At 44.4% G+C, this 19,083-nt stretch overlaps 1 protein-coding gene across 5 annotated transcripts in view; it reads right to left on the bottom strand.

Annotated features, from left to right (window-relative positions):
- Positions 1 to 19,083, bottom strand: part of slc38a9 (solute carrier family 38 member 9) — an 83,553-nt gene that overhangs the window by 48,901 nt on the left and 15,569 nt on the right. For 3 of the 5 annotated variants that reach the window (XM_078549681.1, XM_078549692.1, XM_078549702.1), the window contains exons 1-2: positions 8,148 to 8,168; positions 3,731 to 3,898 (exon numbers count right to left, since the gene is read on the bottom strand). In XM_078549681.1, coding sequence (XP_078405807.1) covers positions 3,731 to 3,825 — 95 coding nt within the window. In that variant the 5' untranslated portion in view covers positions 3,826 to 3,898; positions 8,148 to 8,168. Of the gene's footprint in view, positions 1 to 562; positions 744 to 3,730; positions 3,899 to 8,147; positions 8,169 to 19,083 lie in introns of those variants that run through there. The other 2 variants (XM_078549688.1, XM_078549684.1) reach the window with 2 other exon arrangements.

Here is a 19,083-nt window from a genome sequence, read left to right as displayed (position 1 = left end):
ACAATGAAGGAATGGCAATCTACTACCACGTCAGGTGAGAGACTTGGAGGGGAACTTGGAGGGCAGCTGTGGTGTTCCCATGCACCAGCTGCTCTTGCCCTGTTAAGCGACAGCAGTCTCGGATTTCAAAGGAGTTGTTAAAGTAGTGTTGGCAAGTTGCCATATTGGATCTTGTAGCTGATGCACTATAACCACTGCTCACTGCTGCTGAAGACAAAGAATGTTTAAGGTGGTGGAAGGAGTGCCAATAAAGCTCAGATTGCTTACTTGGGGAGTTGAGAATGGAACTGAACACTGGAACAGTCACTGTTAAACAATCTTATAAACATTATAACTATGTTTTCGGACTGTCTTCAATTTAAGGTAAAAATGAAGGGGATCATGTGACCTGTTCTGAAATCTGCCGGACAGTGAGCCTGAGCGGTTTGACTGCTGAAGCTTAAAGGAAGGCCTAGATTATTTTACTGGGGAGAAACATGCAAGTTATTCACATGTTCACACAATGGTGAACACAGCTATGCTGCCTGTGTACAGAGTCCCCAAGTCGCAGGCAAGTGCTAACCTCATGATTATCCATACTTCAATGCTGTATTCCACTAGAGGTGAAAGACCAATTCTGTGAAGAGCTTGATGCTGCTAGCAGTAGAATCCCCAAGTCAGAACAGCTTTACCTGCTGGGGGACTTCAACACAAGACTGGGCATGGGCCACGAGGCATGACTCTCCTGCCTCAGACATCAGAGCCTGGGAAAGATAAACGAGAATGGACAGAGACTGCTTGAGGTTTACTGCAATCATGAGCTTTGTATAACACTTTCTTTCAGAGCAAATCATGTCACAATGTGTCCTGCAGACATTCAAGATCAGGGTATTGGCACCAGCTGAACCGGATTATCACCAGATGTGACTCTCTGAACAGCACAGCTCTGACCAGGATAGTGTGCATCAGGGTTAGGATGCAACCTTTTCAAAGCAGAAATGTTGTCCTTATATCAACATCAGCCATACTGCCGACCCAATGAAAACCAACAGTTCAGCAACTTGATTGAACAGGGACTCTGGCATTCCCACACAGGGCACAGAAGCAAAAATGAAACATACTCCAACCATCTACAATAACGCACTTTCAACGTATGGGAGGCAACAGCAAAAAAATGCTGACTTGTTCGAGGCTAACATCACTGTGATGGAATATCTAATTGAAACCAAGTGATATATGCTCATTAATTACAAGAGATCTGAGTGAGAAGACTCTGGATGCACCAAGAGCCTTTTGAAGTATAATCCAACAGAGTCCTAGGCAGTACGTCAATGGCTGATTACAACTCTGCCAGAATCCCTGCACCAAAGGACATCTGGATAATGTTTAAGACATGAATGAAGGGATTAAAACAGCAAGGTGCATCAGCAAAGAAAACAGCTGAAAATAAAGGGAGGGGAAGTCATTACCGACTCCTATAAACAATTGGAGAGACGGGTGGAACAATACTTTTAAGTTGTACTCCAGGGAGAACACCATCACCGAGGATGCTCTAGGCATGGTAGAAAGCCAGTCTGTCATTGCAGAGCTAGATATTAAATCCACAGTGGAAAAGTTTAATAGCAAAGCTATTGACTCGCTTGTCATGGACAAAGCTCCAAGTTCATACCACCTGAACTCATCAAGCTTGGGAAACAAGACACTCCAGCATCTGCATGAACTTCAGTCTCTGCTGGAGGGAGGGGGCAGTGCCCTCAGATATTAGTGATGCAAAGGTTGTGACCCTGTACAAGAACAAGGGTGACTGTAGTGACTGAAACAGCTATGGAGGCATTACTCTGCTGAGCATCATGGGAAAGGTTTCTGCCCACAAGAACAAGGGTGACTGTAGTGATTGAAACAGCTATGGAGGCATTACTCTGCTGAGCATCATGGGAAAGGTTTCTGCCCACATTGCCCTAGTCAGGCTGCAGATCCTGGCTGAACACACATCCATCCTGAATCCCAGTGTCATTTTGGAACTGGAAAATACAATGGACATTATCTTCTCAGTCGGGGAGTTGCAAGAGAAATGCCATGAACAAACGAAATCCAAAAATTGCCTTCACTGCTTGCTTGATCCCAGTTTGTACTGGATTCAACCATATGAGCAGAGGTGATCTATTTAAGCGGATGCAGAAAATTGGCTGCCCGCCAAAGCTGCCCAATGTGATCTCCTCTTTCCATGACAACATGATGGGCAGTGAGGTCAAGCAGGGTTGTGTTCTAGCATTGACACTCTTCGGCATATTCTTGTCTTTGCTGTTGTCATATGCCTTCAGGTCCTCTATGGACGGTGTCTATTTACATGCCAGAACTGACACCGGAGATCCAAGACAAATGTGCACCAAATCCTCATTAGAGAGCTGCTCTATGTGACAATGCCACACTAGCACCCCATACGGAGGAACACCTTCAGCAGCAAATAGACATCCTCTCTAATGCCATCTCATGATGGTTTGTCCATCAGCACCAGGAAGACAAATGTCATGGTGGTATGGCAACATCCTGCACCATCTATCAGCATCGACAATGGAGGTTGTTGACAGCTTCGCATATCACGGCTCCACGATCACGAGCAATCTGTGATTTGATGCTGAAATCAACATACACATTGTAGAAGCTGCAGCTGTTATGTTCAAGCTGAGTAAGAATGTGGAACAACAGCAACCTGACCGAGAACACCAAACTGTGACTCTACCAAGCCTGCATTCTCAGTGCACTCCTCTACAGTGGTGAGATCTGAACAACATAGGCTAAGCCTTCACTGTCTCAGATGTATCCTCAGTATCTCTTGCCAGGACAAGGTCACCAACTCAGAGGTCCTGAAGTTTGCTTATTACATCAGCAAACATTCTTTGCCAAGTTAACGACATCTGCGCTGGCCCAGCCATGTTGAGATGGATGATGGCTGTATACCTCAAGGCCTTCTATACAGTGAACTGGCCACTGGGTCATGACCTCCTGGGCGTCCATACCTCGTCTGCACCTGCTACTGGGATATGAAGATTGCGGACACTGACAACAGGAAGACAACTGCTAACATCCATGACTTCTGGAAGCTTAGCAGTCAGAAGGGCATTGGACGAGGCGAACAGAAATGGGAAGCTCAGCTGGCTGAAGGAGACTGGTCAGCATCTTGGAAGAATCACGAAATAAACTGCTTGCTTGATCCCAGTTTGTACTGGATTCAACTGAGGCAGTAATTGGGAGAACAAGTATATTAAGCAGGAAAACATTGGCAAAGTTTCTATTCATGATTGCTATCCTGCTACTGGGTGGTATGATTGGACAAGGGCAGAACTGTCCTCCAATAGTGATGTTTTCTACAGTTGAATAGCTCACAAAACCGTTCACATGAATGGCCATTTTGAGGTGCCAGACATCACCAGCACCCGTGGATGAATGTTGCAGCAAGGAGTCTAAAGGAAAAAAAAATAAAATCTGCTACCAGCATCTTCATTCTAGCAATTTTTGCAACTATGAATATGTATTATACATATTTCCAAATGTTACCTTCCTCCAAAGAGATGAAAAGAGTAAACACATTACTGACAATGTATTTAGCTATACATTTACACATTTGAAGAAATCAAACACACCCAAGTTACCATCTGCAGTTTCTTAAAAAAAAAGTGCTGTTTTGTTTTGATAAGTAGAATATTTAACACTGTTGGTCTGCTAATGGTGAATACTATTCCTTAAATCTTACCTTCTTGAATTTAATTCTGGCTTGCTTGTTTGTTCAAGATATGTTGATTTATCTTCAACCACAGGAGTCAACAACGGCTGCATGTCATCTGCCATATTTCAGTCTATTTGGCTCTGAGGCCCAATTGCTTTGTTTTCATTGGTTACTGTTCTTTGGAGCCTGTATCATCTAGGCATACATGTACAAAAGGTAGTTAATAAAAAAGATATTCAAAAGAAACTGTTGCCATTATGGCTAGCAGAAGCACACCAAACACAAGTTAGGAATGAAAAGGTGTAAAGATCCCACCTCCAGTATATCAAATCTCCTAAACATGGCAACAAATTTGAACGCAAAAGGTTTTACCACTATTTCCTCAATTGGTAAACTATTTAAACAAGACTATTGTCATCAAACCAACTCTCTTCCATTTTCCTCACTGTAATACTGCACCTCACCTCTGGCAAATTACCCAAATGCATGGAGATATTTGACAGACAGCAATCTGTTCAACCCACATCACCTTCAAACCAAAAGCAAAACCACTCCAACCTCAGTCATAGAGCTTCAGTATGCAGATGACACTTGTGCGTTCACTCAAAATGAGCTCCAGGTCACTGTCGACTTTACCTCCAAAAGCATACGAGAACGGATTTTACCAAATACCCGAAGAACTAAGGTTCTCTTCCAACCAGCTCATGGCAAAACACCTCCCCATCAATTAAGATCAATGGATCAATGGTAAGATCCTGGAAAAAATGGACCATTTTCTGTATCTTGGGAGTCCTCTCTTGATGAAGGTAGACACCACTCATCTTTACCTCCAATGTGCCAACACAACTTTCGGCCAACTGAGGAAAAGGAGTACACGAGGGCCAGGATCTCAAACCTGAGACTAAGGTCGTGGTTTACCAGGCAGCAGTGATCCCTGCACTCCTACATGTTTCGTGTTGTACATGACATACAACAGGCACCTCAAAACACTGGCAAAGCCTTCACAAGCTGGTCCAAACCTAATGGCAAGAAAGGCAGCCAACAGCAGCATTCTCTGAAGTCAACTTGCGAGGCATTGAGGCGCTAATCACTCAAAACCAGCTCTGCTGTGCAAGACATGTCGTTTCTCGGCCCGAAATCAGGCTCCACATGCAACTGTTTTACTTGGAACTCAGTCATAGCAGGAGACTCCTAGGACAACGGAAAGATTTAAGGGATTCTTTGAGAACATCCTAGAGGTAAGCGGAATGGCCGTCGTGTCACGTAGGGAGTCGTGGACACTTCTCGTCACCCATTCAAGCCCATGTGGAGCAAGTGTCACTGGCTGCACAAGCTTGAGCTCCACGTTTCAGAGCTTGAGCAGCAGCTGTAGTCACTGAGGTGACTCCGTGAGGCAGAGAACTACGTGGATAGCACGCTCAAAGAGGTGGTCACACCGCAAGTTAGGGGCAAGCAGGTGGATAAAGAATGGGTGACCGCCAGGCATTCCAAGAGAAACAGGCAGGCACTGCAGGAGTCCCCAGAGGTCCCTCTCACTAACCAGTTTTCTATTCTGGATATCGGTGAGGGCGATGGATCCTTAGAGGAGTGCAAGAGCCAAGCCCGTGGCACCACGGGTGGTCCAGCTGTATGGGAGGAGATGAAAAAGAATGGAAGGGCAGTACTGATAGGGGATTCTTTAGTTAGGGGAACAGACAGGCATTTCTGCGGCCGTCAACGTGACTCCAGGGTGGTTTGTTGCCTCCCTGGTGCTAGGGTCAAGGATGTCACAGAACAGCTGCAGGACATTCTTGTGGAGGAGGACAGACAGTCAAGAGGTCGTGATTCACACTGGTACTAATGACATAGGTAGGAAGTGGAATGTGGGCCTGCAATTGGAATTTAGGAGCTAGGTAGAAAATTAGCAAGCAGGACCTCAAAATAGAAATCTCCTGATTACACCCAGTGTCATGTACAAGTGAGTGCAGAAATAGAAAGATAAGACAGATGAACGCATGGCTGGGAAGATGCAGCAGGAGGGAGGGCTTTAGGTTCCTGGGACTAGTTCTGGGGGAGATGGCACCTGTACAAGCTAGACAGGTTGCATCTGAACAGAGCCGGGCTGCGTTCCTTGCTGGTTATTTTGCTAGTGCTATTGGGGAGGGTTTAAACTAACTCAGCAGGGTTGTGGGATCCAGGAGAGAATATTCGAAAGTAATACCAGGGTGCACAGAATGCTGGGAGAGGCAGATAGCACTAAAATAGAGAATAGTAAGTTAATAGATGGAGTCGGAGTGAGGGAGCAAGTAATGAAGTCTAAATCAGAGTTACACTGCATGTATGTGGATGCACGGAGTATAGTTAATAAAATTGGGGAGTTACAGTCACAGGTTGCCTTGTGGATTTTGATGTTATGGCGATAACAGAGACCTGGCTTAAGGGCGGGCAGGTCTGGGTGTTAAATATTCTTGGTTACAAGGTGGTGTTCAGAAGAGATAGGAAAGGGAAAAGAGGAGGGGTGGCATTTTTGGTTAAGGAGAGTATGGCAGTACTGGAGAAAGAGGGCGTGTCAGAGGATTCAAGGACAAAAGAATCGATTTGGCTGGAGCTAAGGAATAAATAGGATGCAATTACATTGCTTGGTGTAATATACAAACCACCAGCTAGTGGGAAGGATACAGAGGAACAAATCTGTAAGAAAATTACAGAGAGGTGTAAACATTGTAGAGTAGTTCTAATGGGGGACTTTAATTACCCATGTATAGACTGGGATAGTGGTATGTAATGGGCAGAGGGGGCCAAGCGTTCCTAGATTGTGTTCAAGAGAATTTCCTACAGCAGTATGTGCCCAGTCCAACAAGAAAGGAGGCACTGCTTAGCCTGATTCTTAGGAATGAGGTAGGCCAAGTGGATCAAGTGACAGTGGGGAACATTTAGGGGACAGTGATCATTGTATCATAAGCTTTAGGATGACAGTGGAAAGTGATATTGGTCAATTGAGAGTAAGAATAATCAACTGGCAGAGAGTGTGTTTCAATGGGGCAAGAACGGAGCTGGGCCGGATAGACTGGAACCAAAGGTTGGCTGGAAAAACAGTAGCTGAACAATGGGCTACCTTCAAAGAGGAAATGGTTTGGGCACAGTCAAGGCATGTTCCCTCAAAAAAGGGAAAGGTAGAACACATATCCACAGCTCCCTGGATGACAAAGGAGATGGAAATTAAATTAAAGAAGGAAAAGTGTACTTACAACAGGTGTCATGTAGCAAATACAACTGTGAACCAAGCTGAATACAGAAGGTTCAGAAGGGATGTGAAAAAGCAAATACAAGGAGCAGAGAGAGATTATGAGTAAAGGACTGGCAGCTAACAAAGGGAAATCCCAAAGTATTCTATACGCACACCAATAGTAAAAGGGTGGTAAGAGGAGGAGTAGGGCAGATTAGGGACTAAAAAAGGGATTTACACAGAGGCAAGAGGCATGGTTGAGGTGTTAAATGAATACTTTGCATCCGTCTTTACCTACGAGGCAGATGCTGACCAGGCCATGACGACAGAGGAGGAAACTTAGTCACCAGAAGGGTTTAAAATTGATAGGGGTGGGGGGGTCATACAGCACAGAAACAGGCCCTTCAGCCCATTGTGTCCGTGCCAGCCATCAAGCACCTATGTATTCTAATCCCATTTCCCAGCACTTGGGCCACAGCCCTATATGCTATGGCATTTCAAGTGCTCATCTAAATACTTCTTAAATGTTGCGAGGTATTGGATAAGCTGTTGGTACTTAAAGTTGATAAGGCAGTGGGACCAGATAAGATGCATCCAAGAACATTGAAGGAAGTGAGCGTGCAGGAAATTGCAGAGGCACTGACAATAATCTTTCAACGCTCCCTGGATTCAGGGGAGGTGCCGGAGGACTGGAGAATTGCAAACATTACACCCTATTTCAAAAAAGAGGATAAAGACCTGCCTTGCAATTACAGACCAATCAGTTTATGCCGTGATTTCACTATGGGGCAGGTCGAGGAGGCAAGCCTCAGGTCTACCTCAGCCAAAATGGGGATCAAGCCCCGTGCTGTTGGCGTTAATATGATCCACATTAACCGTTTAGCCAACTTGGCTAAATTTTTTTAAAATATATTTTAGTGAGGTACTTTCAGTTTCTATATTATGAAGCTAAAATTTTTTTCAATAAATTTTCTTTGATTTCCTTCCCCTTTGCATTAAATTAACTTACGCCAACTGCCATCCACCAATCACCATTTTTCTTGAAGTTACATTTGCTCCTGGCCCAACACCACGATTTTAAAATTCTCATCTTCATGTTTAAATCTCTGCATAATTGCACACCAGCACGTCTCTAACTTTCTGCAGCCCTACAACCCTCTGAAAACTCTTCATGGGGCCTCCAGCCCCAAGCTGATTTCATGATGATTTTGAATGACTAAATTTCATACTCATAATTACCTTGAGAAAACTGCTGCCACCACCTCTGGTAAATGAGGACCAGTGGCAGCTCTGGCCATTTCGCACAAATGTTTTGACAGCACAAGCTGCCGTATTCCACTTTGAAAACAGCAAATTAAGAGGATAATCTAGCAAGGAAAAAGGTTCCAGCATAAACATGTTCATGACAACTTCTATGCAATCAAAACAACAGTTGTTAAGCTCCTCTCTCATTTAGGAAGAAAGAGCTTATTTCATAGTGATTGATCAAGAGCGGATTTGTGGGGGTGGGGGGCAGGGGGTGGGATGCTGAGTAGAAATCCTAGTGCCAATGATCTGTCTAACGCACTGCACCTTCACCACAAGACAAGACAATAATTAATTCAAGTTACAATTGGTCATAACTGCAATAACAGACTTTTTACATATTGCAATCTATAGTATCTCATTGTCAACCAGGTGTTGCAACCAGCGTTAGCTACCTGAGTTATTCCAATCTGAAAAAAAATGAAGAATTACATTCACTTTAATCAAATGTAATTATTGGCATCCAAATTATCTCAGCACTCAAACCTGGAACACATCTGCACGCATCTAAAAGCTTGACAGTGTAACTCTACTCACCCCTTCAACTTGCTGCAAAATTAACAGGATCAAGGTACAATAATCGATGTAGCATGTGAACCTATTGTGATCATTACTGGACCAGGTGTCATCAAGATAATCAGGTCAGCTGCAAGCAAGTAAAGCATACAACTTTAGATTTCCCACAAGAATCTGTTTTCAAAATTCAACCCAGATAACTTCTATTTACATAGGTGTTTTAATGTAATAAAACATCCCAAGGCATTTCACGGGGTCACCAAATAACAAAATATGACACTCAGCCAACTAACAATGCATTTGAGCAGATGACCAAAAACTTGGTAAACAAGGTAAGTGTTGTGGAGTGTCTTAAAGGAGGAAAGTGAGGTAGAGGTGTGGAGTGGTTAGGAAGCAAATTCCAGAGCTTGGGACCAAGCAGCTGAAGGCATAACCACCAATGATGGAGCACTTAAATCAGGAATGCTCAAGAGGCCAATTAAAGATAAGAGCAGGACAACACCTCTGGTTGTAAAGGCACATGATTGTTCTTAAGAACTAGAATCTTGAGAAAGGCCAATGTAAACTTGATGGGCCAATTAAACATCTATGCTGTACTATTGTATAATTCTAACTAATTTTTTTGAAGCAAATTCTTAAATGGATTTGAGGGCTATTTGGAGCAAAGGAGCAGTGGCTAAGGCACTTGATCATAAAACAGGTTTGGGATCAATAAAATTAGACAGGCTTGCAGGGTTTAATGGCCTTTCCCCACTCTTAAAAAAAATATTTTGTCAACTTTTATAGCAACTTTAATACAGAAAACAAAGGCGGTTTGTAGCTGGGCACAGGAATTAATGCCAAGTCACAAAGAGAGAGGCGAGGAGATTGGTTGGAAAGCTTATATTTGCAAGAGGGTGTAAATATAGGTAAAGAGATCAAGGAGAGCCCCAGAAAGCAAAACTGATGCAAATGAGTGGAAGGCCAGAACTTGAAGCATTCTAGAGGTTAGAGGGCTGGATGAACTGAGAGATACACTGTGGCAAGACCATAGAGAGTTTAAAGACAAGGGCAAGGATTTTAAATTTAATGCATTGATGTATAGGGGGCACTGAAGAGCAGAGTTGACATTGGAAATGTGCAAGTAAGACAGTGGGGATGGGACAAAAGCAGAGCTTTGATAAGTTAGAGCTTATGAAGGGAGGGAATGGTGAAGACGACAATGGAATTGATCTATCTGAAAGTAACAAAAAAGTATGTATGGATATTTCAGCAACAGGGAAATTTCAGATGTGGGCATAACGGGCAAGTTGCAAAAATGAAAAGGAGATTTGATGATAGCTTTAAACCCCATATCCAAACTAATTAAAATCAACATTATGAACAGGCAAGTTCATTCTGAAGGAATAGCTGCAGAGGGGGATGGAATCAAAGGGACAAGAAAACCACATGGCAGGGTCCAAAGGCAATGGCTTCAGTTTTCTTCATATTGGAGATACACAAGAATTAGGAGTAGGCCATTTGGCTCCTCGAGCCTGCTTAACCATTCGATAAGTCATGGCTGATCAGATCGTAGCCTCAACTCCACTTTCCTGTCTGCCTCCATAACCCTCGACTCCCTCATTGATCAAAAATCTAACTCAGCTGTGATTATATTCAATGACCCAGTCTGTCTGGGGAAGAGAATTCCAGAGGCTAATAACCCTCAGAAAAAAATTCTCCTCATCTCCATCTTAAATGGAGACTTCTTATTCTTAAACTGTACCCCCTAATTTTAGTCACCCCCACAAGGGAAATCATCCTTTCAGCATCCACCCTGTCAAATCCCTTCAGGATCTTACATGTTGCAATATCATCTCTCATTCTTCAAAACGCCAATGAGTATAGGCCCAACCTGCTTAGCCTTTCATCCCAGGAATCAGTCAAGTGAACCTTCTCTGAACAGCTTCTAATGCAATTATATCTTTCTTACACAAGGAGACCAAAACTGTACACTGTAATCCAAATGTGGTCTTACTAAGGCCCTGGACAGCTGCAGCACTTTCCTATATACTTGACTCCCCTTGAAATAAACGCCAACATTCCATTTACCTTCCTAATCACTTCCTGTACCCACATAATAACTTTGTGATTCATGTACCAGGACATCCAAATCCCTTTGTACTGCAGAGTGCTGCAGTCCCTCTCCAGTTAAATAATACACTGCTTTTCTATTCTTGTCAAAGTAGACAAGTTCATATTTTCCCACTTAATTATCCATCTGCTAAATTTTCACCAATTCTCTTAACCTTAGGACAGGAAAGAACTTTTCCCCTTGGTGGAGGGATCAATAACCAGGGGGCATAGATTTAAGGTAAGGGGCAGGAGGTTTAGAGGGGGTGTGAGGAAAAACTTTTTCACCCAGAGGGTGGTGGGAATCAAACTCACTGCCTGAAAGGGTGATAGAGGCAGAAACCCTCATAACATTTAAGAAGTATTTGGATGTGCACTTGCGATGCCATAGCATACAAGGATATGGGCCTAGTGCTGGAAAATGGGATTAGAATAGTTAGGTACATGTTTGACCGGCGCAGGCTCGATGGGCCGAAGGGTCTTTTTCTGTGCTGTCAACCTCTATGACTCTATAACCTATCTAAATCCCCTCAGACACCTTATGTCCTCTTGACCACTTACTTTCCTACCTTTATGTCAGCCAATTTAGCTACAATACGTTTGATCCCTTCACCCAAGTAGAGGGCCCAGCACTGATCCCTGTGGCACTCCACTAGTTACAGCTTGCCAACCTTAAAATGATTCATCTACTCTTACTCTGCTTCCTGTTAGCTAACCAATTATTTATGCTAATATATTACTCCCTCCACCACAAGCTCTTATTTTGTGTAGAAAACTTTGATGTGGCACTTTATCAAATGCTTTTTGAAAATCTAAGTGCACCACATTTACAAGTTCCCCTTTATCCACCTAGCTTATAACTTCCCCAAAGAACTCTAATAAATTAGTCAAACAACTTCCCTTTCACAAAACCACTTGATTGTACTATGATTTTCTAAATGTCCTATTACCTCCTTAATAATGGATTCTGGCACTTTCCTTTGACAGATGTCAGACTAACTGGCCTATAGTTTCCTTTCTGTCTTTTTCCTTTCTTGGATAGAGGAGCAACATTCACTATTTTCCCTTCTGATGGGACCTATCCAGAATTTAGGGAATTTTGGAAGATCACAAAGAAAGCATCTGCTATCTCAGCAGCCACTTCTTTTAAGACCCTAGGATGCAAACCATCAGGTCTAGGGGACTTGTCAGTCTTTAGTTCTATTAATTTCCCCAGTGATTGTTATTGTTTTAAGTTCCTCCCTCCTTTTTACCGCTTGATTTTGTATTCTTGAGGCGACTTTTGTGTTTTATACAGTGAAGACAAATGCAAGATACCTGTACCTCCACCATTTCCTTTCCCATTATTAATTTGCCAGTCTCACCCTCTGAGAGAGCAGTGGTCACTTTAGTTACTCTTTTTCTTTTCAAATACCTGTGGAAACCCTTAATATCTGATTTTACATTTCTAGCTAGTTTTCTCTTACTCTAATTTCTCCCTCACTTTAAACTCGTTTGTTGCTGGTTTTCTAAACTCTGTCTACTCTTCTAACCTACCACTTATCTTCACTATATTTTGCACCTTTTCTTCTAATTTAATACTCTACTTAACTTTTAGGTAGCCACAGATGGTACTTCTTTCTCAGTGTGTCTTTCTTTCTCAATGGAATATATCTTTTATCAATTTTTCAATTATCTCTTTAAATGCCTGCCATTGCTTTCCTACTGTGACCTTATAACCTAGTTTCCCAGTTCACTTTAGCCAACTTCATCCTCAAAAAAGTTCAATTACAAAGGGTAAGACATTAGTCTTAGTCCCACACTTCTCACTCTCAAACTGTATGTGAAATTCTATCATGTTATGATCACTGTTGCCTAGAGGCTCATTAATTAATCCTGTCTCATTGCACATTAGCAGGTCAAATAGCCTACTCCCAGGTTGGCACTAGAACATACTGCTGAGAAATTGTCCTAATACACACTATGAACTCATGCTTCAGGCTACCTTTGCCAACCTGATTCATCTAACCGATACGAAGATTAAAATTACCCATGATGATTGAGTACTTTTCCTACAAGCCCCCATTATTTCTTCCTCTATAATCTGTCCTACAGTGTGACTACTGCTAGGGGGCCCATAAACTACTCCCACAAGTGGCTTCTTACCATTGCTATTTCTGATCTCTACCCAAACTGATGATTCTTCTAGATCTTCTGAGCTAACGTCACCTCTCACTCTGTATTAATGTTATTCTTAATTATTAGAGCTGCTCCACCACCTCTTCCTAGCTTCCCGTCCTTCCAAAATGTCAAATGCCCCTGAATATTTAGGTCCCAGCCTTGGTCACCATGCAACCACACTTCTGAAAGGGGTCAGGTCATACATACATACTTCTATCCATGTTATCAATTTATTCGTTTGATATGAATGCTGTGCACAGATACAGAACATTTACTTCTGTCTTTTTACCATTCTTGCAAACTCCGGCCTTATTTGCTTAATCATAGAAAGTTTCTGGCACAGAAAGAGGGCACTTGGCCCATTGTGTCTGCGTCGGCCCAAAAAATCGAGTTGCCCACTCTAGCCACCTGTTTGTGGCTTAATCTTGTTTATAAGCTCTGGTCATCATTACCCATTATTGCTACCCTGCTCTGCCTTGTCCTTTCTCTAACTTTCCAAAACTCCCCTCACATGAACCTTCTCCCCTACTATTTCATTTAAAGCCCTCTCTACCGCCCCAGTTATACAACTGGGCTGAACACTGGTCCCAGCAGAGTTCATGTGAAGGCCATTCCCATGGTACAGCTCCCACGATCCTATGTACTGGTACCAGTGCCTCATGAATCAAAACCCATGTCTCCCACTTCAATCTTTGAGCCAGACATTCAACACATTCTTATTTACCCTATGCAAATTCGCTCATGGCTCAGGTAGTAATCCAGAGATTACTACCTTTGGGCTTCTGCTTTTTAATTTAGCTCCTAGCTGTTCATAATCCCCAAGCAGAACCTCTTTCCTAGTCCTATGTTGTTGGTACCCATATGGACCACGACGTATGGATCCCCCCCATCCCATTACATGTTCCTCTCAAGCCCCAAGCAGATACCCTGAACCCAGACACCGGGTAGGCAACACAGCCTCCTGGGCTCTCACTCTCAGCTGCAGAGAACTGTGTCTATTCCCCCTGACTGCACTGTCCCCTACTGTGACTACATTCCTATTTAATCCCTCCACATGAATGGCTTCCTATACCATGGTCAGTTCACACATCCACCAGGCACCCCAGCTCTCGGCCATACAGGCTGCAAGAACCTTGAACCTGTTGGACAATTGCTAGGGCTGAGCTCCTCCATTTCTACCTTCCTGATCCCAATACCTGCCTCTCGCACAGTCACACCCTCCTGTTCCTGACCACAGACCAAATCAGAAGAAATTAGTCTAGAACAGGTAACATACCCGATGGATTGCAGTGTCCAAAGCTTAGCCTCCAGCTCATTAAATCTGAGCCTGAATTCCTCAAGCCACGGACACTGACTGCAGATGTGGTTGTCGTGGATCTCACTGGTATCCACCAGCTGCCACATACTACAACTGCAATATGTTAGCTGCCCTGCCATCCTTACTATGCTTTATTTTCTTTATTAAATTTTAATTAATGTCTCTAATCCTGCTTAAGATTACATTCTTATTTCAATTAATGTTATGCTTACCTGGATTGAAATTCCCTGGTTTAGGTAAGAGAAAGAGAAAATACTCACCAACCAATCTTGTCCTGTTATGTCACACTTCAATTTTCTTTTGAATGCTCTGAACCCAAAGACTCACCCACCCCACACCCAGGTCCTTAAACAGAACTATAGAAAACCAGAACCATAATGCAGAAACAGGCCATTCAACCCAACATGTCTGTGCTGGCCATAAAGAGAAAAAAAAAACTAGCCGCTTATTTTAATCCCACTTTCCAGCACCCGGTCCATAGCATTACAGATTACAGCACTTCAGATGCAGATCCAGGTGCTTTTTAAATGAGTTGAGCATTTCAGCCTCAATCACCAGCTTAGGCAGTGAATTCCAGACACCCACCACCCCCTGGGTGAAAGAGTTTTTCCTCATGTCCCCTGTAATCCTTCTACCAATCACCTTAAATCTACGCCCCCTGGTAATTGACCCCTAAACTAGGGGAAACAAGTCTTTCCTGTCTACCCTATCTAGGCCCCTCAATTTTGTCACCCGCCTCAAGGTTACCTTCTATTTCTGGTATGCAACTTGTCTCTTCTACAGCTGGAGAAATTCCCACAAGAACTGGAGAAATTCCCACAAGAACCAAATTCCCAACTTAGCACTCTGTCTACGTCACAATCAGGCATCATCTCTCTATGCAGCTCCTTACTCCAGGATGGCTGTGGTCATCCAGAGTCTCTTTTAAAAAGTAATAGACTGATCGTGTGGAGGCAATCAATGGGTTGAACAAAACGTTGGAGTTAGAGACTTGAGAGAGAACATTAAAAGTGGTGTTTAAACATGTGCTTGCCAGGATGCAACATATGGAAAAGGGACCAAAGATAGATCTTGAGGACGCCAAAGGGAGCAATATAGAGGAGGGAAGAGGCATCATTGCTGGAGGAGATGTGTCAGCAGCATTAGGATGTATGGAAATAGAACTGTGCATGGGCTGTTCCACAAAGCTAGCTGTTGAGAGGTGTCCTCTGAAAAGTTTAAAAGGTAATTTGATTGAAGTTTATAAAATAAATGAAGGGACTAGATTGTGGTAGACCAGTTACTTCAGCTGAAAACGTTAGAGAAGCAGGGAGAAGATAGGGAAAGAACAAGCAACATGCTTACAAAATATGTGAGGGCAGGGTAGAGCTGAAGGATCTGTTGAAGAGTCACACGGACCCGAAACGTTAACTGTGTTCCTCTCCGCAGATGCTGCCAGACCCGCTGAGTTTTTCCGGGTATTTTTATTTTTATTTTTGTTTTGGATTTCCAGCATCAGCAGTTTTTTGCTTTTATCTTAGAGCTGAAGGATGTTTGGCCATTCTGTTTTGAGAGAGTAATGGGCATGTGGCATAGGTTATCGGCTTATGCTGATGTTGTATTCCTTCATAGAGTCATAACGGTGCAGGAGGCCATTCTGTCCATCAAATCCATGCCAGATCTCTAAAGAGCAGCTTAATTAGTCCCATTTCACCACTTTCTCCCCGTAGCCCTTAAAGTTTATTTCCTTCAAGTTCCCATCCAATTTCCTTTTGAAATCACTTAGTCTCCGCTTCCACCCTCATAGGCATTAAGTTCCAGGTCATTACCACTTGCTACATAAAAAAGTTCTTCCTCACATCCCCCCGCAACTCTTGCCCAAAACCTTAAATCTGTGACCTGCCACCCTTGCACCATCAGTTGAGGGGAGCAGCTTTTCTTTGTATACCTTATCTAAACCTGTCATAATCTTGTACAGCAGTATATCAAATCTACCCAGGTTGGTTTTCCTTGGGTTGAGGGGAGATTTGATTATCAAATGATAGCTGGACCTGACTCTGGCTGGGGTGATGGGTACCTCGGATGTAGGTATCCAGTAATATAAATCAAGCCCAATGTGCTCTTTTGGACTAGTTTTGATCTCCCCACCCCCACACCTCCCCAATTGGCCTTCTGTAATCTCTGAGAAGAGACAAGAAACATCTTATTTATTCATTCATGGGATGGGGTGAAGCTGGCAAGACCAGCATTTATTGCCCATCTCTACTTGCCCTTGAGAACCAAATGGCTTGCTAGGCCATTTCAGACGGCATTTAAGACTCAACAACATTGCTGTGGGTCTGGAGTCACATGTAGGCTTGACCAGATAAGGACAGCATATTTCCTTCCCTCAAGGGCATTAAAGACCCATCTGGTGCACTACAACAATCAACAATGGTTGCATGGTTATCATTAAGCTCAATAAAAAAATCTGGAATTAAAAAAAAGTGTAAATTCCACCAGCTGCCATTCGAACCTAGGTCCCCAGAGCATTACCCTGGGTCTCTGGATTACTATCCAATGACAATACCACTACATCACTACCTTCCCTTTGTAATGCATAAGAGAATTCAACAATGTGGGCAGGTTAGTTGGACCAGAAGGTCTTTCCCGGTCTGTCACTTGTGTGTTCAGACAAATGCCACTTGCTTTTGTTATTGCTGCTTCATACGCTAATAGGCTATCTATTTTATAAACCGCTAAGCTGTGGCTCAGTCCATAGCACCCTCGCCTTTGAATCAGAAGGTTGTGGGTTCATGTCCCACTCCCGGAAACCAAGAACTGTGATTGTACTCAAAAGAGTTGCAATCTGTGACTGTTGATAACTCGAAAAATTTTATAAACCGCTAACTCCTGATGAACTGACTAAGGCCCTCGAGTCCTTCGAGAAGAGTAAAACCCCCGGAAGCGACGGCTTGCCGGCGGAGTTGTATTCGGCTCTGTGGGACTTGATCGGCCCAGACCTGCTAGAAGTGTACGAGAGTATGCTCCTGGCCGGCAGCATGTCAGAATCCATGAGGAAAGGCATCATCACCCTCATCTACAAGCACAAGGGGGAAAGGGAGGAAATTAGAAATTGGCGACCCATTTCACTGTTGAATGTGGACTATAAGATTCTGTCCAAGGTCATCGCCAACCGGGTCAAATCCGCTCTGGAATTGGTAATTCACCCTGACCAGACCTGCTCTGTGCCAGGCAGGAAGATCTCTGACAGCCTGGCGCTGCTCAGGGATACGATTGCCTATGTACAGGACAGGGGTGTGGACACCTGCCTCATCAGCTTGGATCAGGAGAAGGCCTTTGACAGAATATCGCACACCTACATGGGGGATGTGCTCTCCAAAATGGGGTTTGGGGAGGGAATTCGAAATTGGATCCAACTGCTCTACACTAACATCAGTAGCGCAGTCTCAATCAATGGGTGGGAAACAGATAGCTTTCCGATTAAATCTGGAGTCAGGCAGGGCTGCCCTCTCTCGCCTGTCCTTTTCGTGTGCTGCATAGAACCCTTTGCCGAGTCCATCAGGAAGGATCCGGGCATAAGAGGAGTGACGATCCCAGGCAGTGGAGGCACTCAGGTAAAAGCCTCCCTGTACATGGACGACGTCGCCGTCTTCTGCTCGGATCCGCTGTCGGTGCGCAGACTGATGCACGTCTGCGACCAGTTCGAACTGGCCTCGGGAGCCAAGGTAAATCGTGGGAAGAGCGAGGCCATGTTCTTTGGGAACTGGGCTGACCGATCCTTTGTCCCCTTCACTGTCAGGGCTGACGGCCTGAAGGTGCTGGGGATATGGTTCGGAGGGACCGGGGCATGCGTTAGAAACTGGAAGGAGCGAGTGGCTATGGTGAAAAGGAAACTGGGCATGTGGGAGCGACGCTCCCTCTCCATTGCGGGTAAGAACCTGGTCATCAGGTGTGAGGTACTCTCGCTGTTGCTGTACGTGGCGCAGGTCTGGCCCATTCCACACTCCTGCGCGATGGCGATCACTCGAGCCATCTTCCGCTTTATCTGGAGGTCGAAAATGGATCGTGTCTGCAGGGACGCGATGTACAAGCCTCTAGATAAAGGGGGAAAAAACGTGCCCAACATCGCCCTCATACTGATGGCCACCTTTGTGTGTGGCTGCATCAAGCGGTGCGTAGACCCTCAGTACGCAAACACCAAGTGTCACTACGTGCTGAGGTTCTACCTGTCCCCGGTGTTGCGAAGGATGGGTCTGGCCACGCTGCCACGGAACGCTCCAAGTAGTTGGACCGTGCCGTACCACCTGTCCCTGGTGGAAAAATTTATGCAGAAAAACACCTTTGACCACAAGTCCATCAGGCAGTGGTCAGCACGTAACGTCCTAGAGGCCCTGAGGGAAAAGGAGAGGGTGGACCCTGTGGGATGGTTCCCCGAGCAGACTGTCAAAGTCATTTGGCAGAATGCCTCATCGCCAGAACTTTCCAACAAGCACCAAGACGTAGCTTGGCTGGTGGTGAGAAAGGCCCTCCCCGTCAGATCCTTCCTACACGCCAGGAGTCTCACCCCCTCTGCACGTTGCCCTCGAGGTGGCTGTGGTGGGGAAGAGACCGTTGTTCACCTCCTTGTGGATTGTGCCTTTGCAAAGAAAGTCTGGAGAGAGATGCAGTGGTTGCTGTCGAGGTTCATCCCGAGCAGTTCTGTGACACAGGACTCTGTGCTCTACGGGCTGTTCCCAGGGACACACACCGAGACAAACATCGACTGCAGCTGGAGGATCATCAACTCGGTGAAAGACGCGCTTT

This window comes from Cetorhinus maximus, chromosome 1 (assembly GCF_964194155.1).
Source record: "Cetorhinus maximus chromosome 1, sCetMax3.hap1.1, whole genome shotgun sequence".
Classification (NCBI taxonomy): Eukaryota; Metazoa; Chordata; class Chondrichthyes; order Lamniformes; family Cetorhinidae; genus Cetorhinus; species Cetorhinus maximus.
The sequence above is the reverse complement of the archived record's forward strand: the minus strand, read 5'-3'. Positions and strand labels throughout refer to the sequence as shown.